The sequence below is a fragment of the Theropithecus gelada genome, chromosome 14 (genome assembly GCF_003255815.1).
Source record: "Theropithecus gelada isolate Dixy chromosome 14, Tgel_1.0, whole genome shotgun sequence".
NCBI lineage: Eukaryota > Metazoa > Chordata > Mammalia > Primates > Cercopithecidae > Theropithecus > Theropithecus gelada.
The window spans coordinates 120235541-120262707 of record NC_037682.1 but is presented as its reverse complement, the minus strand read 5'-3'; the positions used below and the strand labels follow the sequence as shown (position 1 = coordinate 120262707).

At 37.3% G+C, this 27167-nt stretch overlaps 2 protein-coding genes across 2 annotated transcripts in view; both read left to right on the top strand.

Annotated features, from left to right (window-relative positions):
- ARHGAP32 (Rho GTPase activating protein 32) overlaps nucleotides 1-27167 on the top strand; it is a 226583-nt gene that overhangs the window by 141426 nt on the left and 57990 nt on the right. The window lies entirely within an intron of this gene.
- LOC112606424 lies at nucleotides 12625-13319 on the top strand. Its single transcript, XM_025356881.1, has one exon. It carries the CDS (start codon nucleotides 12677-12679, stop codon nucleotides 13184-13186), a length of 510 nt encoding a protein of 169 aa, XP_025212666.1. The 5' UTR covers nucleotides 12625-12676; the 3' UTR covers nucleotides 13187-13319.

Below are 27167 nucleotides of genomic sequence, written 5' to 3'. Positions count from 1 at the left end.
GGCTTTGGCTAATCCACAGTCATGATTTACTCCTATGTTTTCTTCTGAGAGGTTTATAGTTTTAGATGTTACATATTAGTTTATGACCCATTTTTTAAAGTTAATTTCTGTGTATAGTGATGAGGCAGGGGTCCAACTTCATGAGGTTATCCAATTGTTCTAGCACTGTTTGTTGAAAAGATTATTTCTTTCCTGTTGAATTATCTTGATACCCTTGGAAAAATAAATTGACCCTAGACACAATTAACCCTAGGTTTATTCCTGGACTTCCAGTTCTTTTCCAATGATCTATATGCCTTTTTTTGTTTGTTTTTTTTTGAGGCAGAGTCTCACTCTGTCACCCAGGTTGGAGTGCAGTGGTGCCATCTCAGCTCACTGCAACCTCTGCCTCCTGTGTTCAATCAATTCTCCTGCCTCAGTCTCCCGAGTAGCTGGGATTACAAGTGTGTGCCACCACACCCAGATAATTTTTATATTTTTGGTAGAAACAGGGTTTCATTATGTTGGCCAGGCTGATCTTGAACTCCTGACCTCGTGATCTGCCCACCTCAGCCTCCCAAAGTGCTGGGATTACAGGCGTGAACCACCACGCCCAGCCTCTATGTGTCTCTTCTTATGCCAGTACTACCCTGTTTTGATTACTGTTGTTTTGTAGTAAGTTTTGCAGTGGGGAATATAAGTCTTCCTACTTTTTTCTTCTTTTTAAGGGTTGATTTGGTTTTTCTGAGCCCCTTGCAATTCCATATGGGTTTAGAATCAGCTTATCAGTTTCTACAGAGTAGGATGGGATTCTGATAGAGAGTATATTGAACCTGTAGATCAACTTGGGATATTATTAACAATATTAAGTCTTCTAATCCCTGAACATAGGATGTTTTTCTATTTATTTAGATATTCTTTTGTATTTTTAATTTTTTTCTTTAGAGACAGTGTCTTGCTTTGTTGCCCAGGCTGGAGTGCCATGGTGTGATCATAGTTCACAGCTCCCCAAACTCCTGGGCTCAATGCGTCTTTCCACCTCAGCCTCTTTAGTAGCTAGGACTACAGGCATGTGCCACTGTGCCAGGCTGATTTTTTTAGTTTTTTGTAGCAATGTCTCACTATGTTGCGTAGGCTGGTCCTGAACTCCTGGCCTTAAGTGATCTTCCCGCATGAGCCTCCAAAAGTGCTGGGATTATAGGCATGAGCCACTAGGCCCAGTCAGTTTAGACATTCTTTAATTTGTTTCAATATTTTGTAGTTTTCAGAGTATAAGTTTCATATATCTTTTGTTGAGTTTCTTTATAAATATGTTCAATTCTTTTTAATGCTATGGTACTGGGAATTTTAACATTTCATTTTCTTATTGTTCATGGGAAGTCCATAGGAATATAATTTTTGTATGTGGATGTTATATTTTGAAGCCTTGTTGAACTGTTTATTAGTTCTAACAGTTTCGTAGTGGATTCCTTGGGATTATCTGTATACAAGATTATGGCATCTGCAGTAGGAACTTTTTACTTCTTCCCTTCCAATCTGGATGTCTTTTTATTATTCTTGCCCAGTGGTCCTTGTGAGAACCTCCAATACAATATTAAATATAAATCTCAAGTGCAAGCATCCATGTCTTGTTCCTGATCTTAGGGGAGTGCATCTAGTCTTTTACCATTAAGTAGGACATTAGCTGTGGGGGTTTCATAGATGTCCTTTATCAGGGTTGAGAAAGTTCCCTTCTGTTTCTCGTGTGCTAAGTGTTTATAAATAGGGTGTAGGAATTTTTCCGAAGGCTTTTATTCATCTATTGAGATTATCATGGGTTTTTATGGTCATTATTTTGAAGTTACTAAATTCAGCATCAAACATTTAATTTCCTGCACATTATTTTTGTCCATCTTTCTGTGGTGTAAGCTTAACTTATGTTAGTTATGTCTCATCTTTGATAGTATTGACTCAGATGTACTATAAACTGAGTTTTTAAAACTTAGCCTAATATTGGCATTCAAATAAACTGTATCAATCAAGTGCTTTCTCTTTCTCTTTTTTTCTTTTTTTGAGATGGAGTTTCGCTCTTGTTGCCCAGGCTGGAGTGAAATGGCGCGATCTCAGCTCACTGCAACCTCCACCTCCCGGGTCAAGCCTCAGCCTCCCCAGTAGCTGGGATTACAGGCATATGCCACCATGCCGGCTACTTTTTTGTATTTTTAGTAGAAATGGGTTTTCTCCATGTTGGTGAGGCTGGTCTGAAACTCCCGGCCTCAGGTGATCCACCCACCTCAGCCTCTCAAAGTGCTGGGATTACAGGCGTGAGCCACCACACCCGGCCCATTCTCGTATTTTGAATGGAGAGGTGACACCTCAAGTAGGGATAACCTCCAGAAAGTTAGTATTGGGAAATCAGTTATTGATCAGTTACTGATAGCTCTGGAAAACAGGTTTGTATTTGTAGACCTGCATAGCATTGTTATTTCTAAATTAAGAATGACCAAGAAAAACCTCGTATACCTTCAGAAGCTAATATTTTGTCTTTTGTGAGCAGCATTGCAGAGTTAGCATAAGGAAATGTGCTTTTTTTTTTTTTTTTCTTTTTTTGACGGAGTCTTGCTCTGTCACCCAGGCTGGAGTGCGATGGCGTGATCTTGGCTCACTGTAACCTCCGCCTCCCAGGCTCAAGCAATTCTCCTGCCTCTGCCTCCTGAGTAGCTGGGATTACAGGCACATGCCGCCACGCCCTGCCAATTTTTGTATTTTTAGTAGAGGTGAGGTTTCATCATCTAGACCAGCTGGTCTCGAACTCCTGACCTCGGGTGATCCGCCTGCCTTAGCTTCCCAAAGTGCTGGGATTGCAGGCATGAGCCACTGTGCCCAGCTAAAATGTGCATTCTTAATACATTTTGAAAAGGATAATGTGAATTCTGTCAGCCTTGGGCTTGTTTCACACTTTAAAACTGTCTTTGCCTACGGTATAAACAACTTGAATGTTCTATTTATTTTTAACATTGCCATCTGTCACTGTTAGATGCCAAATCTGAAAGATACAGCTATAGTTTGAGACTGAAAATTTGAAGTTCCCTATACTATTACACAACAAGGGTAACATAGGAAAAATATTCTCTTTGAATCTGTTCTTAAATGTTCTTTCTTAATATGTTCAATTATTTGTATATACAGAAATAAAATTAATCACCATATCCTGACCAAGATAGAAAGTATCCATGGTACCTTAGGAAAAAGAAGGTAAGAGTTTGAGAGAGAGAGAGAAGAGGAAACAAAAAAGGTGGAAGCTTATCTGTAAGAAATTGTCATTTCGTTCAATCACCATAGGTCATGAGATAGTGGAAGATGAGGTCTAGGTGGGGAAAGGTGAAAGGGGAAGCACATGTTTTTCTTTGTTTGTTTTGCTTGCAAGTCACTGAGGAGCTATTTACTGACACTTTTCTTAAAGGCTTTATGTTCATAGCTATTCTCTCTTCAGATATTTCTTTTTCCCAATTCTCTTTCACCTCTCCTTTACTTATCAGTTACATTATTTGATGTTGTCTCACAGATCTCGGACTCTGTTCTCTCTTTTTTTTTACTCTGTTTCCTTTTTCATTTCTTTACTTTTTTTTTTTTTTTTTTTTTTTTGAGACAGTCTCACTCTATCTCCCAGTCTGGAGTGCAGTGGCATGATCTCCTGTTTTCTTTGTCTCTCTTTTTTTGTTTTCAGTTTGGATACTTTCTATTATCCTATCATCAAGTTCAGTGATTCTTCACTCTGCTATGTGTAGTCAGTCTTCTCTTAAGCCCACCTAACACATTCTTCAATTCTCGTATTTTTCTTTTCTCGAATAAAACTAGGTGGTCTTTTTACAATAATTGCTATGCTGGAATTCCCCATCTTTTCACATCATCCACCTTTTCCACCAGAAAAAAAGAAAGAAGAGGGGTGGGGGGTAGAAGAGAGAAGAGGGAAAGAGTGGGAGAAATGGAGAACAGCGAAGAAAAGCCAGCAGAGATTTTTGAGGCATTAACTTATGGAAATAAAAGACTAGTGAGTTAGACAACCTTACCTCTGAGGACAGTTAAAAATTTTTGACAGAGGTATAAAAAGTATCTTTGAAGCATTAGAGAGTCAATAAAACCGTAAGCAGTTATTGTGCTAAGATGAAACAGAAGGAAATCTGAAGGGTGACCCCTGCATATAGAGACATTATTCCCCTAGGATATCTGCTGATGGAGTAGAGGAGGTCGCCATAGTGCTAGGGGAACAAAAATTAGAGGGCAGAACCCATCAAGACAGAGTTGCTGAAAAATGCCCCAAGCTTTGAGTTGGAATCTTTGTAGAAATTGATGACTGATTCTAAGATGTATGTGGAAATACAGAGCCAAGAATACCCAAGACAATTTAGAAGAACAGAAAAGTGGGAAACTTACTGTAGTGTCAAGATATATTGTGAAAGCTTCACTAGTTAAGACATTGGTATAGATGTACAGATAGACCAATAGATCAGTGGAACAGAATAGAGTCCAGAAACAAACCTGTGTCTATATAGATACTTGATTTATGACAAAGGTGGCATTGGAGGGCAGTTTCAAAAGAACAATCATTTCAATAAAAAGTACTGAGTCAACTGGACATCTGAATATAAAGAAAAAGAAGCCTGATGATCTTTATTTAACCCCGTACACAAAAATCCATTCCAGGAGAATTACAAATCTGTATGTGAAAGAGGAAACAATAAAACTTTAGAAGATAATACTATAGAATGTCTTTATGACCTTGGCTTAGACATAGTGTTAATTATAACTGAAAAGCTTAATAATTAAACAATTCAAAGTAATAACTTTATCATAATATGCCATTAAGATAGTGAAAGGGCAAATCACAGTGTGGGAAGGTATTTGCAGAATGTGTATCTGACAAAGGACTTGTAAAGAATCTTTAGGAAAATGCAGATCAAAGCCTTATTGACTCTTCATTACATACTTACCAGAATAATTAAAATTTAAGGGTAACAATATCTGAGTTTGGCAAAGATATATATTAATAGGAATTCTCATATGCTGATGGTGGGAGTATTAATTTGGGACAATCATTAGCATTATCTATTGAAGTTGATACACAACTGTAACCCAGCAGTTCCACTTTTAGATATATATAGAGATTCATGTACACAGACGAAGACACATGCATAGAAATGTGGATAGCAGTTTTATTTACGTTTGTTAAAAACTGGCAAAACTTATGGGTGTATACATGGTGGAATGAATAAATGAAGGTATATACAATAAATTCCTCTACACCAGTAAAAATGAATGAGTTAAAACTATTTGCAACAACATGATTGAATCTCACAAAAAATAGTATTAAAAGTCCTGATGTACACACTTACACTGTAAAGTTTCATGTATACATTTACAGAGTTCAAAATCCTAAGAGTTCAAGACTGCTCTGTGGTATTAGAAATTAGGATAGCAGCTACCTTTGGGGAGGAAAGAGGAGGTCAATGATTGGGATGGGCAGGAGAGAGGATTCTGGAGTACTGGTAATGTTCTGTTGATCCAGGTGGGAATTATACAAAAATGTCATGATGTTGAGCACCTTTTTGTGTGCTTATTGCCCATTGTCTATTTTCTTTGTATTAATGCCTATTTAAGTCTCTTGCTCTTTTTGAATTGGTCACTTTGCATTTTTAAAAAAGATTTCACCCATCCAGATGAATATTCTTTGCAGCATTGCTTTAATACACAAATGTTGGAAATCGTATTTTCAAAAAATACTTTTGGTACTTTTGTACTGTAAAATACTTTGCAACCACCACAAAGTAAGTAGAAGCCTACGCAGTAAACCAGGGGATTTTTTTCTCTGATACATTGTTAAATGAAAAGGCAAATTACAAAACAGTAAAATCGCATTGTAAATTCATAGAAAGAGGATCTAGAAGGCTACATACGTAACTGGAAAGGGGAATGGGATTATGGAGACAGTAAGAAACATTTCATTTTTTCTCCATTTGCTTCTATATTTTTTTATAATTGAATGGGATCATTCCCTTGGCCCCTTCTCAGGACTCACAGGTCAGGGGGAGCATGCAGGTGAGTGGGTGCAGAGGCCAGGATGAGCACTTCTGGGCAACTGGTAGAAGCAGAACTCTGTGCAGGCCCATGGCAGCATCTAGAGGTTACCCATGACTCCTGGAGCCCCAGAGGGCGTGTGTTACAGTGTGCTCTTTTAGCTTTGCCGTCCATGGGTGGCTTAAACGTTAAACAACTCAGTGGAGGGTCAGTGTGACAGCCTCTTGCACCTGTATCCAAGTCCTTGTCTGGGGTCCAGGAAGAATCAGGACATGCAAATGAATTGAAGGGTGGTGGTGAATGGAGAATTGTATTGAGTGGTAGAAGTGGCTGTCAGAGGGATGGGGAGCTGGAAAGGGGATGGAGTGGAAAGGGGTCTTCCCCTGGAGTTCAGCCATGCCCAGCTGAACTCTCCTCCGAAGTCCTGCTGTCAAGCCATCCCTCTGAAGTCAGGCTGCTTCTCAAACATCCGGCTGCTGCTTTCCTTCTCTGCCATTCTGCCGCTCTGCTGGTAGGGCCTGGGGTTTCTATGGGCACAGGATGTGGGACGGGACAGGCCAAGGTGGTTTTGGAAAAGGCAACAATTGTGGGGGTGGGAAACAGGAATGCATGTCCTCACTTTGGGTCATAGGTCCAGGCTTGAGGGTGTGACCCTTGCCAGGGACCACCCTCTTTTACCCAGTGTTTCCCTTTCTCCGGCCTGTATCACAATGAGCATGTATTATTTTGTAGAATACGAAGAAATAGATTGTAATCTCCTGTTAACTGAACCCTGCCCAAATAGGTAATTTCCAAGATCCTTCTTAATGCATCTACCCCATAAAATGGACACTAGTGACACTAGAGTTAATGCAGATGTTTAATTTATTTACCTGTGTGAAAAGCAGCAGGGTTAAAGGGACAAAAGTTCAGGCAACCTTGGGTTCAATCCCTATGCCACATTTTACTGTCTGGGTATACATCATTTGGCTTCTCTGATTTTCAATTTCCATATCTAAACAGTGAGGCAAGATTATTATTTCAAAGATTAGGGATAAGGTACTTAAGACCCCTGGATACTTAATGAATGTCAACTGTTATTTATTGATTTATGTTTATTTACTACGTTATTTAAATTCATGAGTATCAGAAACTATACTTAATTTATATAGGTACTTATTTAAGATACTATTTATTTGATATAAATCTACATGCCAAGATATCACAGTTGTGTTAGTCTGTTCTAGCGTTGCTGTAAAGAAATACCTGAGATTGGGTAATTTATAAAGAAAAGAGGTTTAATTGGCTCACAGTTCTGCAGGCTGTACAGGAAGCATGGTGCTGGCATCTGCTCAGCTTCTGGGAAGGCCTCAGGGAGCTTTTAATTATGGTGTGAAGCGAAGTGGGAGCAGGCACCTCACGTGGCAGGAGTAGGAGCTAGAGAGAGTGGCAGAGAGTGCCACATACTTACACAGCCAGATCTCACGAGTATTCACTATGCAAGGACAGCTCCAAGCCATGAGGGATCTGCCCCCATGACCAAAACACCTCCCACTAGGCCCCACCTCCAGCATTGGGGATTATGATTGAACCTGAGATTTGGGTGGGGACAAATATCTAAACTATCACAGTGCATGACTGAAACAAATTCATTACAGTAGTTTTCACAGAACCATGGTGGAGGAAGGAGTTTGCATCACAGATTTCTGTTTTTTTGAAGATAATTTTTTTCCGGGTAACAGATATACATTAAAGGTGAGACTTTTTTTCTGTAAGACTAGTTAAGAGCATGTGTGAGAAGACAGAAAAGAGTACAACAGGGAAATAGATCTGTAACTGACATGGGTACAATCAATTGAGATAACTCAGTACCTTTGGACCAGCCGGGCTTTTATTTGTAGTAGTGTTTCAGGAAACCAGTCCTCTAGTATCTTGCTTTTTATGTTATTTTACTTTCAGTATTACCTAATTCCAGTTGTCTTGTTTTAAATTTTGACTTGCTTGCTCCTGGATTGTTTCTATTTTCTTTCTTGTTTCAGGTTCCAACACTTTTTGCTCTTTTGTAGCCATGTTTCTTTGCATGTCACTTTAGTAGGAAGTGACCACACATTTATATATCAACTAAAAGAGGTCCAGGTTTTTACTTACTCTCTTGGGAGTATTGCACTGAATATACTTCCCATTGAACAAATGCTTAAATGTGTTAAGAATCAGATTGTTAAAATCCCTACCTTCAGAAGCACTGATATGAGAGTCAAAGGAGTACTAAACTGCTAAAATGTCTTGGGAAGCTTTCTCCCCAAATACATTGCAAAGGATAGATCAAGATAATATTTTCTCACTCTGTATCAGGGGAAAACAGAAAATTTATAATACCATGTATTTATAAAGTGCTTTAGGGTTTATGAATACTTACATTTCCACTGTTTAAATGGGACATGAATCTGGTCACAACCGTGTGAGCTTGCTAGGGATAGGGAATGTATTTCCATCCCTCCCCTTCCTACCCTTTTTAACAAATGGGGCAACTGGAAGCTTAAGACACTTGCCTGAGGCTTCACAACTAGGATTTACTGAAATGTCCTGACACCTAATAGTAATCACAGCCAGCACTTACATAGTCCTGTGTGCCAGGCCCTGTGCCATGCACTTGACGTGGGTTAACTAACTTGTGTGCAATTAGTTAATTCAAAACCCAGAATTCTGCCCACTGTAGAACATTGAATAGACATAAAGATTTTTGTTCTCTCTGTCAAAACAAAAATTTAATTCCTTTTGCTTTTATTATAATAGGAATAAATAAAACATGTTTGCATTTTTATAAGGCCTGTATAAACAGAACAGAAATTAGGGCAAAAGATGGGCTAAATTGAGGTTAAAGAGAATTGCTTACAGGAACCTACTTAATTTGCTAATTTTGTTTTCAGTCATCATCCTTCCTAATGCTGCTTTAATTTTAAAAAATCTTTTAATTTTTCCTCACTATGCATAAAACATATCCCCAAACTCTATTATATTGTAGCATTTCCAGGCATTCTTTTCCATTTTCTTAGTATAGTATTTCTCCCTGTATACTTGACTGGAATCTCCTTGTGTTTTCTGAACATGGCACGTGGCTTCATAGCTTTCATTTTGCTCCTGCTGTTCCTACACCCTGAAATGCCTTCCCCATTTTGGCCAGTTGAAATCCTCCTTATATTTCAAGACTCAGGCCAGAATCCGCTTCTTCCATGAAAGTTTCCCTGACCCACACCCTAATCCCATCTCCTCTCCACCACTAGTGCAAATTTAATAGCAGTTATTTCACATCTTCACTAAACTGTACTTTCTTCATAAGTGACAAACATGTCATTCATCTTCATCTCCTCCCCAGGCAGTGTGTATAGTGGTTACACAACTAATGCCTGTTGAATTAATCCATCCTAGTACTTATCAAATTAAAATTTTAGAGTACAACTTTCATCCTGTAACTCTTATCTTCAGAAAATTTGGGTGAATTCCTCCCTCTATGCCAGAATTAAATAGAAAATTTTTAGTGTAGAATTTAAGTTGTTTCACAAATACTGGAACGAACTTATCTTTGTAGCCTTCCCCCCACCCCATTTCTTACCTACATTCAGCTTCACTAACATGTTGCCTTTCTCTTCTTCCAAGGTACTCTGGGCTTCCCCCTTCCCTCACCTGTGACTGACTTACCATTTTTTGTGTGTGAAGGTTCCCTAGGCCACTCTTTGACAAACTTGAATTTGCATTCAGCTCACCTGAGTGCACATTCATTTCTCTCAAAAAAGTTTTGAGTTTGATACTTCACTTTCTGTGTGTCTTTTTTCCCCACTACATGGTTTTGTTTGTTGGCAGATGTATTTTATAGTAATTCGCATCTTTTATATGGATGCTCCAAAACAGTTCTTGATTGATAATTATAAGCATGAACAGTTTTCAATATAGTTACCAAAAATGTTTCCTAAACGCATATGCCCTTTAGTCAGTGCTGGGAGTAGCCCCCTAATCAGTCTTTTTCTTGCCCTAAGTAAAGAGACTTTTCCGCTTTCGGCCATTTCCAATATTCATTCATTCATCGATCAAGAATTTATTGAGTGCATACTGAGTGCTATGGCTAAAACATGAACACATCAGACAGAAATTCCACCATTTTGGTGTTTGTATTCATGTGTGACCAGAAGGGGAGAGGTAAATAAATAAATAAACAATATAGTATGATAGATGAGGGCTATGAAGAGAAATAAAGCTGAGAGAGGAATGCCAAGACTAGGAAGTGCTGGGATGTGGCTTATGTGGGGTTATAATTTTCAAGGGAGAATAGGGTAGTCCTGGAATGGCTCATTAGAAGCCTCCTTTTAAACAAAGACCTGAAGGAGATGAGGAGGGGAGATCTGCATGTATCCGGAGGAAGAGCTTTCCAAAGATGGAACAGCAAGTGTAACGATACCGAGTTGAATGTGTGTCAGTCTTGGTAAGTGGTCAGGAGGAAGGCCACATTGGCTAGAGCAGTGGGTAAAGAGATGAGATGAGGTCAAGAGGGGAGAGGGGTCAGATCTCCTCTGGGGCCTGGAGGCCACTGTAGGGGTTTTGGCTTTTATTTAGAATTAATTGGGCAGTGGAAGACATTGAGCAGTTTTTGTTTGGTTCAATTTATCTTGTTAAAAGGATCACTTTGCTTACTGTGTTAAGAGGAAAGGCAGAGATAGGTAGAAGAAGAGGGGCTGGCAGTGGCTGTTGCAATGAGCCAGGTGAGAGATGATGGTGACTTAGACCAGTATGGTAGCTGTGTAAGTGATGAGAAGTGATCTACTTCTGGATATATTTTGGCCACGGAGCTGGCAGAATTTGCAGACATACTGTGAAGGGATTGAATCATTCAGGTAATTTTTTTTTTCTTTTTCTTTTTTCTTGTTTTTTTTAAGATGGAGACTTGCTCTGTCACCCAGGCTGGAGTGCAGTGGCACAGCTTGGCTCACTGCAAACTCCACCCAGATTCAAGCAGTTCTCCTGCCTCAGCCTCCCCAGTAGCTGAGTTTACAGGCATGTGCCACCACACCTGGCTAATTTTTTATTTTTAGTAGAGACAGGGATTCACCATATTGGCCAGGCTGGTCTCAAACTCCTGACCCTATGATCCGCCCGCCTTGGCCTCCCAAAGTGCTGGGATTACAAATGTGAGCCACTGCGCCCGGCCCCATTCAGGCAGTTTTTATGATAGAATGATTAGAATGAAGCCATTGCCTTTCCAGTGAATTCTCTTGTTGCCTCTCCCACCCATGCAAAGATACATCCTAGTCCAACATAGGGGGATAGCCACCAAACGTTTTGTTAAATGTGAGAGAAAAACAAGTGACCTCTCCTACATAGTCAGTAGATGGCACAGCATCTTTTCAGTCAATTATATTTTTTAACTTTTTATTCTGAAATAATTGATCTCAGAGGAAGTTGCAGAAATAGTACAGAGAGATCCCCTGGACTCATCACTCAGTTTCTCCCAGTTGGAATGTAACTATATAGTAGTACATTATCAGAACCAGGAAACAACATGGTCACAATACTGTTAACTAGATGCAGACCTTACTCCAAATTCACCAGCTTTGGCAGCACTCATTTTCTTACCATGTATTTTTATATGGCATTAGAGTACAGCTTTTTGGGTTTCAGGTGAGAATTATTGTCATTAATTATGTAAATCTCCCACACACAGGCCAATGATTGTGGAATACAGTTATTCCTATCAATGTTTATATGTTGATATATAACATATATTACTTAAATAACATTTTATATATAATATAATATATATTAACATATATATTACATAACACATATAAACATGGATGTTTATATGTTACGTAATATGTGGGGCTTACGGATTGTTCTAAATATTCCCAAATGACTTTTCTACAGTAAAAATGTGTACTTTCTTTTTTATCACTCTCTTCCTTCATCTCTCCTCTTCTTTCTCTCTTTTCTTCCTCTCTCTTTTATCTTTCCCTTGCCCTCCCTTGCTGTCTTTAGTGGTAAGGAAGAGGTTGGGAGGGAGGGATGTTATTCATTTAAAATTAAAGAAGAGTGGCTTTGCCTTCTCCAATAGGAGTAAATTTTAAGAGCCTTATTTCCTATTCAGCTAAATTTCTCAATCCATAGATGTTCTATTGGTAAAGATTAACATGTTTTGCTCTTGCCACATATTGGAATTCTCTATGGTCTTTCTTATTTTAAAATCACATAAATTTATTTTTTTGTTGTGGACTACCATTTATCAACAATTCTATGTTCAGAACGATGTTCAAAGAGGAAGGAAGGAATAAATTCAGTCAACAGCAGAAGATTTTGGTATGAGCATGATGAATCCTCCCTGGATAGATGGCTCGTCTCTTGCCAGTTACTATTATGGGACCTTCGCAAATTGCTTATTAATCTCTCTGTCTTAGTCTCCTAAGACTATTAATAATAGAACTGCCTTCATTAGATTAGGATAAAAAATGTTTTTAAATACCTAGAATTGTGTGGCACATAAGTGCTATAATGTTATTTTGTAAATTAAAAAATACCTGAGAGTAGAATTTACGTTAATATTAGTAAAAAGTCATTGGAACAGCTTCCGGTCGCGGGACACCGGGCGTAGAGGGCGGTCGCGGCGGGCAGTGGCGGCAGAATGTTGGCTACCAGGGTATTTAGCCTAGTTGGCAAGCGAGCAGTTTCCACCTCTGTGTGTGTACGAGCACATGAAAGTGTCGTGAAGAGCGAAGACTTTTCGCTCCCAGCTTACGTGGATCGGCGTGACTGTCCCTTGCCGGATGTGGCCCATGTCAAGCACCTGTCCGCCAGCCAGAAGGCCTTGAAGGAGAAGGAGAAGGCGTCCTGGAGCAGCCTCTCCATGGATGAGAAAGTCGAGTTGTATCGCATTAAGTTCAAGGAGAGCTTTGCTGAGATGAACAGGAGCTCGAATGAGTGGAAGACGGTTGTGGGCACTGCCATGTTCTTCATCGGCTTCACCGCGCTCGTTATCATGTGGGAGAAGCTCTATGTGTACGGCCCCCTCCCGCAAACCTTTGACAAAGAGTGGGTGGCCATGCAGACCAAGAGGATGCTGGACATGAAGGTGAACCCCATCCAGGGCTTGGCCTCCAAGTGGGACTACGAAAAGAACGAGTGGAAGAAGTGAGTGAAGCTGGCCTGTGCCTGCCTCTGTCACCTCCATGCAACTCCATGCCTATTTACTGGAAACCTGTTATGCCAAACAGTACTACTGCTAATAAAATGACCAGTTTACCTGAAGAAAAAAAAAAAAAAAAAAAGTCATTGGAACAGAAAATATGTAAATATTTTCCGATTCATTTGTTTCTTCAATAAATAAATAATTGGGTTAACACAGTTCAGTATTATTAGTTAATAGAAGTATTGAATCTCAGTATTTATATTGTATTTTGCAAATAACTAACAAGAATCTTTAAAGCTTTAAAAAGTCACAAATTGAGATTGAATGCCAGTTTGATAATAGTTGCCAAAGATTTTCACTTTTGCTAATGAATGTCTCTGGTAGAGGAAAATAAGTGCCTTGGTACTCCATGGGTGAAGGAGAGTTACATATTTGACCTCTGTGTAGTGTATGAAGGAGAAGGTTATACTTGGGAAAACTTCTTTAATTCTGGATTTCCCATTCTGAAGAAACCTTTTTTATTTTTTTCCCTAATAATTGCATAAGAGATTGTCTTAGAATTTTTCACACAGAGACTGTGTAAGTTGATACTTAAAAAAAGGTGTTAATGGAATAACAATCTTAGCTCAGTATCAGCAAAGATATTAAAAGATTTGTTTTCTCAGCCTATCCTGTTGTTTTAGTGATTCAGCCTTTACTGGCAGTACTTCCTACTTGATCAATTACTTTTCTTATTTTAAAGGAGCCTAAAGTGCCATCATTTTTATTGGATACACTGTCTCCCACCTACTTAGCAAACAGCTGACAAGCAATTAACTTTTTAAAAGAGAAAAGACAATTTAATATCAATTTCATATGTTGTTTTCTGAGCAGGAAATGCTCACCTGTGTGGGGTTGATGGGTGGAGCTCTTCTGGTGAAGCCTGTTCTGCAAGTGTGAGTTTAGGCTGGGGCGTTTCTGTGGTGTTGCAAAGCAGTATGTGCTGAGAGAGGAGGATTAAGCTCCTGGAGGCAGAGCTCTCCCACACACTTGCTGGCTTGCTGGGCTCCACCGACTGGACTGAAAACAGGGCCAAGAATCGTGCTGCTGCAGGGGTCCTGAAAACAGCTGGAACCTGGCAGTGATGTGGGACCTCACTTGGAGTTAACCTGTGGTGGTGAGGTTGGAACCAGTGTGATTATGATTTATTTTCTACGCTCATGTACGGAATGCAGAGCTGTTGTATCCTGATGAATCTACTGCTAAATATAGTCATTTGGAATAATTTTAAGTATTGATCTTAGAACTTGTACCACAAGAGGTAAGGAGATCTCAATCAGTCATTTAAATATTTGACTCAAACAATCTTCAGAATTTTTCACTGAAACTATTTTTAGATTATATTTGGGCATATGCTACCTTGGTTGCTCTTAGGTGAATGGTTAATTATTTAATTATTTAGAAATTCAGCAATTGAACATTAGTATTTGTCATGTTTGTAGAGAGGTGATTACTTTTTGAAGTAGGTTTTGCTGATTGTACAACACAGATGGTTATTTTCCCAGTCGGTTTCAAGAAATATCTTTTTTTCTCCTATTTCCAATTAGCTTATTTCTTGTTTTCTGTGCATTAGGTTAATATAACAAAAATTTTTATGATTAAAAGAACCTGCCTTTATTTCTTAAGCTGCCAGCTTATATCATATTTTTAATTTTTTTCCTGGTAGGTTAATAATATTTCAATTATTGATTAATGGAAATGGGCAGTGCTAATACACTTAAAATAATTTGGTAGGCTGTATAAAGAGGCTCCTTAAGTTTGCATAAGGAAGTAACCTTTCTGGCCTTTTCCCTTCAAGTATAGTGCTTCCCCCCTTCATTGGTATTGGTATTGGAAAGGATAACCATCTCCATCCATAAAATATTTTGTATTAAATCTCAGAGATTTTACCACTAAGATGGTATTCCATATGTATATGGTGTTTCTTTAGACCTCAGTAATAAATGCCTTTCATTAAAATAACATGGAGACCAGAATTTTCTCTGAATCACAAATCAGCCCTTAATAGGGCTGATTAGTATGTTCAGCTTCTTAACAGAGGTTGAACATTTTTCTTTCCAGTGCTTAAATGATATCAATATTTTAATTTTCAAAACCATAAATGGGGGAATTTCAGAATTTACAGCTCTTTTTCATAGCTTTTTAAAAAAGCATCTACTACTCATATAATAATGGTTTGAACTACAATTTCTCTTTTAAAAAAAGAATGCTATATGGCATTTAGTGGAAGATATCAGAAATCTAAAATGTCTTAGGTTAAGTTTATATTTAAGAAAATTATAGGAGGAAGGACTAGAAAGTGATGTCATGTTCTCAGTCCTGAATCCAGGATAGATAGCCAGATTCCATGTTCTGGAAAGCTGAGTCAGTTTTCTGCTTAGCCCTGTACCGCAGGGATTCTCAAAGTTTTCAGATCAAATGTAACAAGAAATTGTAGTAGTAATAATAGCTCCTATTTATTGACACAGAATTAAATGTTTGGCACATACATTTCATGTAAGCATCATAGTAACCCTAGTGAGAGCTGTTGTTAGGGTCATTTCCATTGTGAGTGAAAGAATTGAGACTTAAGTAGGTAATTTGCTCAAGATCTTGCAATTGGAAAGTGATTAGGGACTGAATTATAACCCTTTGGTCTGATTCCAAAGCCTATTTCTTTTAACAAAAACTCATTGTCAGTTCCATACTCACCAAATATAGAACCTTTCCCCTCTACTTCCTGCAAATCAAAACAAAACCCACAAAAACCAAAACCACCTATGATAGTATCAGAGTTCCACACCAAACTTCATAGCTTAATAAAGTGCAGAGAACTATGTAACATTAAAGTATGTATGATTACATTTTAATATGACAAAACTTTATCTCAAAAGAGAGTTTTTACACCGTTAAAATTAAGGTTCTAAGTTTTCTGATTTCTAGAACTAATGTATGTTTTGGTAGTCCTGTTACCTTTGATGTACCTGAATTCCTAGGAATATGTGTTTGTTATATTAAATTTTTGTAAGAATACACAAACATGTCCTCCTGAAATAGTACTAGCTTTTAAGCTTCTTATCAAATAGTACTAGTTCAGCCTGGAAAAATAAGAGCCTAGACAATTTAAAATTTCTTAACAGGTTTTAAAATCTGTATTCTGTATATAATATCCCATTCCAATGTTAAAACACTTTAAGTGTCAGGAATTTATATCTACTTCATGTTTTTTCCTGCTTCTGGTAAAATGCAAATCTTCCTTTTGTTCTGTTTTTAGAAATGAAGTTAGTCATAGTCTCTTATATAATAACTGAGGTGGTAAAGTCAGCAAGTTAAAAATACTTCTTACTTTGATTTTGTACCAAGTTGAGAAACAGAACCAATCATATTTATTATTTTAAATTTGTAATTTAAATTTTGAAATAAAAATTAGTATCACTTTTAGCAGGAAAAAGGTGTCGCTTATTTATGTCAAGGTAAAATAACATAACCTAAATTTGAGCCTTCTTTGATATTTATAACTGAAATCTGAAGCTTCTAGAAAAGTCAGTGTATAATGTAGATAATAATAGTCTTATCTTAACCATATGACCATTTTCCCAAGGGAACTATGATTTTTAAAGGTCTAGCATGAGGTTCCGTTTTGTAACAGTTTTTGTACTCCTCTAGGAAGGGCAGCAGCCTAGTGGTGTTGCTTTGGTTTCATCTTTAACCCTGGAGAAGAGATACAGTTTTATTCAAATGTCCCAATATTTTAGTTAACCGTTGGTATGCCATTCAACATGAGTTGTGCTGATATTCTGAAGAAGCAGTTTATGGCCCATTTTCTGCTCTCTTTTCTCTCAGTGAATTGTTTTTACCTCTTCTGTGTCTAAAAGATTCTTTTCTAAAATCTACTACAGATTTATTTTCTAGATCCTTTGATGTCATTCATTTGCATTCCAGTCAGTAATGCCTTTACAAATGACTACTCTTCTCTCATAATTAGATGGAACCCTGTTTGACTTATGTAACTGTTAGTAGCTTTCCCGTTTTTCAGTTGAGAGCCATTACTAGTGGTGCTATTTTAAATGTAGCCTTGCATGTATATGAATTTCTGAGATACTTGGTTTTATTCCTTTGAGGTTAGAATGTTCAGACAGTAAACTGTTTCATTTAATTCCTGATCTGGCCCCAGATATCTTTTCTGTGACAGCTCTTGCAGCTGTTGTATACATCAGTTAAAGAACTGTGGTTTTTCCTATTCCAAAATTGTTTGTGATAGATTGATCAAAAATGATTCTGTACTTTCTTACTTCACAATCGCTTTGCAGTACATTAAAATTCAAGACCCAATTTATCTAAAAAATTTTTTGACATATACTTGGGATAGGGGTGGGAAATGAAGCCCAAGGCTGAAAAACTGTTACATTCCTGATTTTAAAAAAGTGGTTCCTAGAAAGACAGTGAGAATTTTTTTTTGTGAGCATCAACCTGATAGATTATAAGTTTTCTGAAGTTCAGAACCTACAGATAATATTTACCTTATTTTTCTTTTACTGCAGTAAACTCTTGAAACCTATGTCAAAAAATAATTTTTATAAAGTATATGACATTTTATAATAAAAAGAGTATTATAAGTGACCATTGTACTGTTGATCAAGGACTTGCAAGCAAATAAAGAAGTAAACAACAATGTACCATATGGCGTGACCAGCAACTGTGAATGTCCTTAACAATTAAAGATAGTACAAGCATCAAGTCCAAGAAACAGTTATAAGCATGTTATGTAAATTAGTTATGTACGGACTCCTTATTACTACTAAGCATTCATCGAACTAAATAATTAAAATTAATTTAAAAAGTGTTAAACCTAATATGCTTAGTAACCTTTAACAGTGATTTTTTATCTTAAATTTTTATACCAGCCTTCTTCCAAGATGATTTAGAGAGCCTAATTTTTTTTGACAGAGCTCTCCAATTACGTTTTAAACAATGTCCTTTTTTTCTCCTGATAAATTCCCCGAAACTAAAAGTATGTTTCATAGATTTTAGAGCTTTGTATGCTATTCACACTTCATACATTCTCAGAGTACTTTATGATTTCTCAGGTATTTTCATTAAAATCTAGAATCATATTGCCTGGTTAAACTTTTCATTTTTCATATTATTAATCTGAAGTCTAAACTGCTTAATTTCCTTTTCTAAAATCTTACAGTGAGTTATCAGCAGAAATCGGGATTAAAACCCTGTCTCCACATTCTTGGTCTGGTACTTTCTCACTAGCACATGCCTTAGCCAATAATGGCATGATTGGATGAATGACTTTAATTAGACTATATGTCGTCTTATTGGAAAACAATAAAAGCTTTCAGTTACTAGGTCATTGGTTCAAGGATGTATTTTTAAATCTTCAAATAGGATTGCTAACATTTTATGCTTACTACATGTTTTTACCACATATACAACTATGTATTTAGATATTGTAGGATATTACTAAATAAACTAAAGAAAGTGAATTGAAATATGAATAATAATTTATCTTGATAATTAGAACTAGATATATAGAAGGGAGGAAAGGAATAAAATTTCATTATTCTGATAACTCTTATTACATTTAAGTTATTACACAGAATGTGATGGGAGATAATTAGAATTTATTTAATATACCTGTTCTTTTGATATCAAGTTTTAAGGAGGTAATTCTGATGATTAGAGACTTGTTTATATTTCGAATGTAAATTATTTTGAGTGTGATGTTAACACAGACAGATTAAATTAGTTAATACATGTAAAGCCCTGGCACACAGTAAAATAGTAAGCACTCAATAGTCATTACGTATGCAATAATTATTGTTATGGTATTACTGTAGCGTCTAGATTTTCCTTCAAGTTTTGTTGACTATCTGGGTTAAGATTTACCTTTTCCTTCATGCTGCCTTTGTAGGACTGGGAGCAGGTCAGTGGGTGGTGCCAGAGAGAGGGCAGATCTATCGCAAAATAGATGGGAAGATTTACAGAAATAAGAATAGTCAGTGACAGAATTTCTTCAGCCTGTCCTTATTTCATCAAACAAAACTTACTGGGTTTACTTTGCAAGAAACTCCTTTACTCTAATTTGAATGATATTTTTTGTAAAACTGGAAAAGCACATCATCAGAGTTATTCATGTGTATTTTGAGTCATTGGCTTAAAGAACTTCTTTTATATCATTAGTCATAATGGTATGAAAGCATTAATTATGTTAAAGCCTTTTTATGTTATAAAAAGGAAAATTTTCAAAAGGGTATATTTTTCTATAGAATACTTGTTATATTTCTATATTATTGGAAAAAGTATTTGTTCAGTTCCTTTAATGTTTACATTGCATACTGAAATCTTGCCCAACTACCTACATATTTTTATTTAAAAGACTTGTAGAGTTATTACTCTAGTGAATCACAGATTAATTTGAGTCCAGTTATTTGTAAATAAAGCTTTGTTGGTTAAGCTTACACTAATTTAACTGATATACTCAAGGCTGTAGACTAAGATTTATATCACATATTTCCCAATATGAATGCTAACTAAACTTTTTCAGAAACTTTCTCAGTTGCCTAAAGATCCTTTTAGGACAAATAACAACGCTTACTAAAGATAAGTTTATTTTTACAATTCTTGGCAATATTCCTTTTAATAAATTTGAAAATACTCAGTACACAGTTCACTTCAACTATTTACTTAAGACTCTAAATGTAAATCAATGTCATTTTTCTTTTGCTGCTATTTAAGGCATTTGCTGATGCCTATTGTAGTTTTTCCATAATTTGTCTGTGCTTTCACCCAATACAGTTCTTCTGTGTTTGTCTTCCTTTACTAGAAGTTCACGTCTAATGTGTTTACAGTATTCTTACATTTATTACAGTTGCTAAGATGGAATTTTGCCCTGGCTTAAGGCTATTATTTTTTTAAGTTGCCACTTGCCTTTTCAAGTCTATTGCACTCATTTATATCACTGCAAAGGATACAAGGGAGGTAGGAGTATAAAAGTATTTAAAAATATAAAAGCATAAAAGCAAGCCTTCTGCACGTTCTGCACACGTATCCCAGAACTTAAAGTATAATAAATAAATAATAATAATAATAAAGTCAGAAGCAAGAAAAAAAAGTAGTTACAAATTTAGTGTACCTCATTCAAAACTTAAGATAAACTAAAATATCAGCTTAATAGATGGAGAGAAATCATTTGATAAAGGTGAACACTTGTTCCTTTTATATATCTTGGCAATTAGGACTAGGTAATTTCTTTATATTTGAGGTTTCTACCCAAAAAACCCAAGTGAATTCTATTCTTATTGGTGAAACATAAGAAATAATCTATTTAAAGTCAGGAACAAAATAAACATTTATTGGGGGTCCAGTGAAGTTAGACAAAAAGAATTAAAAGGATTGGAAGGGAAGAATCAAATATATATTATTTGCAGATTTATAAATCCAGATGATTCTACAGTCAAATTTTAAGAAATAATAAGGTTCAGCAAGGTTGCTGAATAAAGGATAAATAATACAAAAACAGTAATAGCACATTTATTAAGTTTTGCTGTCTAGCACTAAGTGCTTTATAATTTTAACTCATTTAATTCTCACAACAATGCTGTTGAGCAGTTTTTTTTTTAAACCTTTTTTTTTTTTTTTTTTTTTGAGACGGAGTCTCACTTTGTCGCCCAGGCTGGAGTGCAGTGGCGCAATCCCGGCTTACTGCAAGCTCCGCCTCCCGGGTTCATGCCATTCTTCTGTCTCAACCTCCCCAGTAGCTGGGACTACAGGTGCCTGCCACCATGCCTGGCTAATCTTTTGTATTTTTAGTAGAGATGGAGTTTCACCATGTTAGCCAGGATGGTCTCAATCTCCTGACCTCGTGATCCGCCTGCCTCGGCCTCCCAGAGTGCTGGGATTACAGGCATGAGCCACCATACCCGGCCCCTTTTTTTTCGTTTTTGAGACCTGATCTTGCTCTTATTGCCTAGACTGGAGTGCAGTGGCACGATCTCAGTTCACTGCAACCTCCACCTCCAGGTTCAAAAGGTTGCAATGAACCTGCCTCCCAAGTAGCTGGGATTACAGGTGCCCGCCACCACACCTGGTTTATTTTTGTATTTTTAGGAGAGACAGGGTTTCGCCATGTTAGCCAGGCTTGTCTCGAACTCTTGATCTCGTGATCTGCCCACCTTGGCCTCCCAAAGTGCTGGGATTACAGGCGTGAGCCACCACACCTGGCGTAAACTTTTTCATAGATGAGGAAAATGAAGTACTGATAATTTAAATATTTGTCCATAATCATACCGTTAGGAGCTGCAGAGGCAAAATTGGAACCCCAAGGTCTGACTCCTGAGTCTACCCTTTACAACCCTGCTAATTGCATTTCTGTACACCAATAATAAATGATTAGAAAATGTAATTTAGAAGACTCCATTTTATAACATCAAGAAAGTCATAAAGCTCCTAAGACTATCTATAACAAAAGTTCGTAAGACTTTTATGAAAGGAAATTAGACACATTTATTGAAGGACATAAACGAATTATAAATAAGTGGAGAGATCTATTGATGGAAAAGAAGACTCAATATCATAAAGAAGTCTGTGTTCCTCCAAAATAATCTATAATTCACTGCAGCTTCAATGAGATTCTAAAAAGTTTTTTTCTCCTTCTAATTTGACAAGCTGATTCTAAAATTTATGTGAAATGGGAAACAGCTAAAAATAAGGCAGTTTTAGAAAATAATAGTAAATGAAGGGACTCATCTTTCCAGTTATTAAGACTTACAGATTAAGAAAGTGAGGTATCGATAGAACTGAGAGAAATGAGAGAACTCAGAAACAGACATCTTACATGCTATATGCATTTTTCACATAAGATAGAATCAGTCTTACAATTCAATGGTGAAAGGGTTATTCAATTAAAGGTGACAGAATAGTTGGTTATATATATGGAAAAAAGTATGTATCTCTCCCTAAAATACATGAAAAAACAAAAGTTTTTAGGAGAAATAGGACAATATGTTTATGACTTGTAAGGAAAATATCTTAAAAGTACAGAGTGATTCCTGTACCTAAAGACATTTTAAAATTTTTACAAGAAAAGACAAGCCATAGACTTGGAGTCAGTCTTTATAATATGTAAAGTATTCGTTTCTATATTATGTGAAGAATTCTTATCAGTAAGAAAAAGAAAACAAAATAGAAAAATGGGCAAGGATATGAACAGTTATTTCATTGAAGAAGAAAACTGAATGACCATGTGAAACACATGAAAACAATGCCTGTTCTGATTAGCAGTCACAGAAATGCATATTAAAGTGAAATATAATTTCAGAAATTTGGCAGAGCTAAGTAGAACAAAGATATGAAGAATGAGGACTGAAAAATGCATCTAATTAGAGTGTATATTGATAAATCATTTTAGGTAATATTTTAGCAAAGTTGAAATATGGTCGAAAAGTAGCATATTCTACAACCCAACAATTTTCGTCCTAAACATGAGTGCCAGAGAAGTCCTGTCACTTGTGCCCAGGGAGACACCAGATTATACAGTGCAGTCATGATTGTAAGAACAAACACTTGTAAACTCTGATAGCAGGAAAATGGAAATATAAGTTGTGGTACATACTTAGAAGAGAATATTGTAATGTAGTGTAAGTGATATACTGAGCCACAAGTGCCATGGATAAATCTCAGAATACACAGTTTTGCAGAAAGTTTGATATCAGATGATTCCATTTCTGAATTTGAAAAACATGCAACATGTTAGTATTGTTTATGGCTACATACACATGTTGTTAACAGTGTAAAGACATGGATGGAAATGATAAATGCTAAATTCAGGATACAGGTTCTCTGTAGGAGAACAGGATTGCAGAAACAGAGTGGCTTCAGCTATATCTGTTATACTTAAGGGAAAATAATCTGAGGAAATAATGTGGCACAATGTTAAGATGTGAAAAACCTACATGATGGGTACATGGGTATTTATCATATTATTCTCTTAAATATTTCTGTATAGTCAAAGTATTGAGCAATTTTAAGAAATAAGTACATTGACATTGGGCTCTAATACTTTCTATCAGTTCCTTAGCTCCTGATTTTCCAGGGCAGTCATACCCCAGGCCTATGTCTTCTGGTCGTGTTTTCCAGTTAGTCTGTGCTAAAACTGGTCTCTAGAGACCTATGTGAATACAAAGCTAATTAAGCATTAAGCCAGTAGGCTTTTAAATAGTAGTCAGGTTAAAACTAGGTATAATACAATAGGAGTTTTGTTTCAGCACTTTTTTTTATTCTTAACATTTGTTATATTTTCTTTTGAAGAGCAGAATTTTCAGAACATTTTTAGTTCATTAAATGGATTTGATAGTTGTCTAGAGAAAAATTCTTTCTTCATATTCATTAGTGCGAATAGATACATTGTGCTTTAAATAAAAGCAATTTATGGAATTTTAAATTAAAATTCAAACTTTTTAATATTTGTTTAACATAAAGTACTTTAAGGTATGCAGCAGAGACTGAGAATGATAGAATTTGTGAGATTATAAGAGAACCTTAAATATTACATAGTGCAGTTGCCTGTATTTGGATTCTCCTTGCTTAAATTTCTACCAAGTGGTTATCTAATCTATGTTTGGGAACTTTGAATGAAAGACAGGATATTGTATACAATGTGTAAAAATCCACTGGACATGTTAAACATTACTCTCATATTTTATTATACCTTTGGTTTAATCAGAACAATCTGCACAGGTATTATATATTCCCACCAATACATTCTAATTTTGTCTGCTTGATGTTGTGAATTTATTACCTTTCCTAAAACTTGATGTATATAATCAAATAAACTTAATGCTGAGGCCATTATCTTGGGACAAACCATGTTCCTATACACCCTCAGAAATTAAGCCCAGATTTGTCTTAAGTCAGTCTAGAAGATTTCTGGGAACCAATTCCTAAAACTTTAGAGAAAGTATTATGAGAAAGCAAGAATTCGTTGGGATTGCTGGGGAAGCATTATACTGGTATAATTAAACAGCACTGCCCTGCCTCTTCATGCCAAGGTTCACTACGGCTTAATGAACTGCATGTTTTTTAGTATCTCTCTATAAACTGGTTATTGGTATCATAAAGATTTACCTTGGAGATACTAGGTTGTGTGTCATACTGCTAAGGCTTTTAACTACTGGAAAGACTGGACTGGTAGGGTTTGTCTTTGGTTTAAAAAAAGATTGCAAATATAAAGTATGTCATGTCTAAATAACATTGTGGCACAAGTTGTATTTTAGCCCTCAAGTGGGAAATTTGAATATAAAGTAATATGGTTTGCTTTTGTCTAAGTATTGTTTTGCATTTTATTTTTTATACATTTTATCTGTAGAAATACCATCGGTATCATTTTAGTGTCTCTAATCCAGGATGTTTGGTGAACCTTAACCCTCACAGCCGTGCTTGCCAGTGTTCTTCTGTAGAAATGGGTTTGTAAGCACTTAATCATCTAACCCTATACCCTGCCTTCGTCAGTAGAAATCTTCTGATATAATTGATAGTATTAGATACTTTGCTTGTCAAAAGGTAGTAACTAGTAATATTGAACAGGAAGGCAACAGGTGGGGATCAGTGCTCGTGTCCCAAATAAGCTCTTTTTGGTTACTTGAATGTCTAAGAAATGGGAAGAAAGTTTAAAATGAAGAAAACTAATTTATAGTTTTGCTCAAACTCTACTAGGAGGCTACTGTAACCAAAACAGCATGGTACTGGTACCTAAACAGAGATATAGACCAATGGAACAGAACAGAGCCCTCAGAAATAATACCACACATCTATAACCGTCTGATCTTTGACAAACCTGACAAAAACAAGAAATGGGGAAAGGATTCCCCATTTAATAAATGGTGCTGGAAAAACTAGCTAACCATATGTAGAAAGCTGAAACTGGATCCCTTCCTTACACCTTATACAAAAATTAAGATGGATTAAAGACTTAAATGTTAGACCTAAAACCATAAAAACTCTAGAAGAAAACCTAGGCAATACCATTCAGGACATAGGCATGGGCAAGGACTTCATGTCTAAAGCATCAAAAGCAATGGCAACAGAAGCCAAAATTGACAAATGGGATCGAATTAAACTAAAGAGCTTCTGCACAGCAAAAGAAACTACCATCAGAGTGAACAGGCAACCTACAGAATGGGAGAAAATTTTTGCAATGTATTCATCTGACAAAGGGCTAATATCTGGAATCTACAAAGAACTCAAACAAATGTACAAGAAAAAACCAAACAACCCCATCAAAAAGTGGGCAAAGGATATGAACAGACACTTCTCAAAAGAAGACATTTATGCAGCCAACAGACACATGAAAAAATGCTCATCATCACTCACCATCAGAGAAATGCAAACCAAAACCACAATGAGATACCATCTCACACCAGTTAGAATGGCGATCATTAAAAAGTCAGGAAACAATAGGTGCTGGAGAGGATGTGGAGAAATAGGAACACTTTTACACTGTTGGTGGGACTGTAAACTAGTTCAACCATTGTGGAAGAGAGTGTGGCGATTCCTCAAGGATCTAGAACTAAAAATACCATTTGACCCAGCCATCCCATTAGTGGGTATATACCCAAAGGATTATAAATCATGCTGCTATAAAGACACATGCACACCGATGTTTATTACGGCACTATTCACAATAGCAAAGACTTGGAATCAACCCAAATGTCCATCAGTGACAGACTGGATTAAGAAAATGTGGGAGGCCGAGGCGGGCGGATAATGAGCTCAAGAGATTGAGACCCCAGTCTCCAACTCCCAGCGCGAGCGACACAGAAGACCGGTGATTTCGGCATTTTCAACTGAGGTACTGGGTTCATCTCACTGGGGAGTGCCGGACGATCGGTGCTGGTCAGCTGCTGCAGCCCGACCAGCGAGAGCTGAAGCAGGGCGAGGCATCGCCTCACCTGGGAAGCGCAAGGGGGAAGGGAATCCCTTTTCCTAGCCAGGGGAACTGAGACACACAACACCTGGAAAATTGGGTAACTCCCACCCCAATACTGCGCTTTAAGCAAACAGGCACACCAGGAGATCATATCCCACACCTGGCTGGGAGGGTCCCACGCCCACAGAGCTTCCCTCATTGCTAGCACAGCAGTCTGTGATCTACCTGCAAGGCAGCAGCCAGGCTGGGGGAGGGGCGCCCGCCATTGCTGAGGCTTAAGTAGGTAAACAAAGCCGCTGGGAAGCTCGAACTGGGTGGAGCTCACAGCAGCTCAAGGAAACCTGCCTGTCTCTGTAGACTCCACCTCTGGGGACAGGGCACAGTAAAAAATAAACGCAGCAGAAGCCTCTGCAGACGCAAATGACTCTGTCTGACAGCTTTGAAGAGAGCAGTGGATCTCCCAACACGGAGGTTGAGATCTGAGAAGGGACAGACTCCCTGCTCAAGTGGGTCCATGACCCCTGAGTAGCCTAACTGGGAGACATCCCCCACTAGGGGCAGTCTGACACCCCACACCTCACAGGGTGGAGTACACCCCTGAGAGGAAGCTTCCAAAGCAAGAATCAGACAGGTACACTTGCTGTTCAGAAATATTCTATCTTCTGCAGCCTCTGCTGCTGATACCCAGGCAAACAGGGTCTGGAGTGGACCTCAAGCAATCTCCAACAGACCTACAGCTGAGGGTCCTGACTGTTAGAAGGAAAACTATCAAACAGGAAGGACACCTACACCAAAACCCCATCAGTACATCACCATCATCAAAGACCAGAGGCAGATAAAACCACAAAGATGGGGAAAAAGCAGGGCAGAAAAGCTGGAAATTCAAAAAATAAGAGCGCATCTCCCCCGGCAAAGGAGCGCAGCTCATCGCCAGCAACGGATCAAAGCTGGACGGAGAATGACTTTGACGTGATGAGAGAAGAAGGCTTCAGTCCATCAAATTTCTCAGAGCTAAAGGAGGAATTACGTACCCAG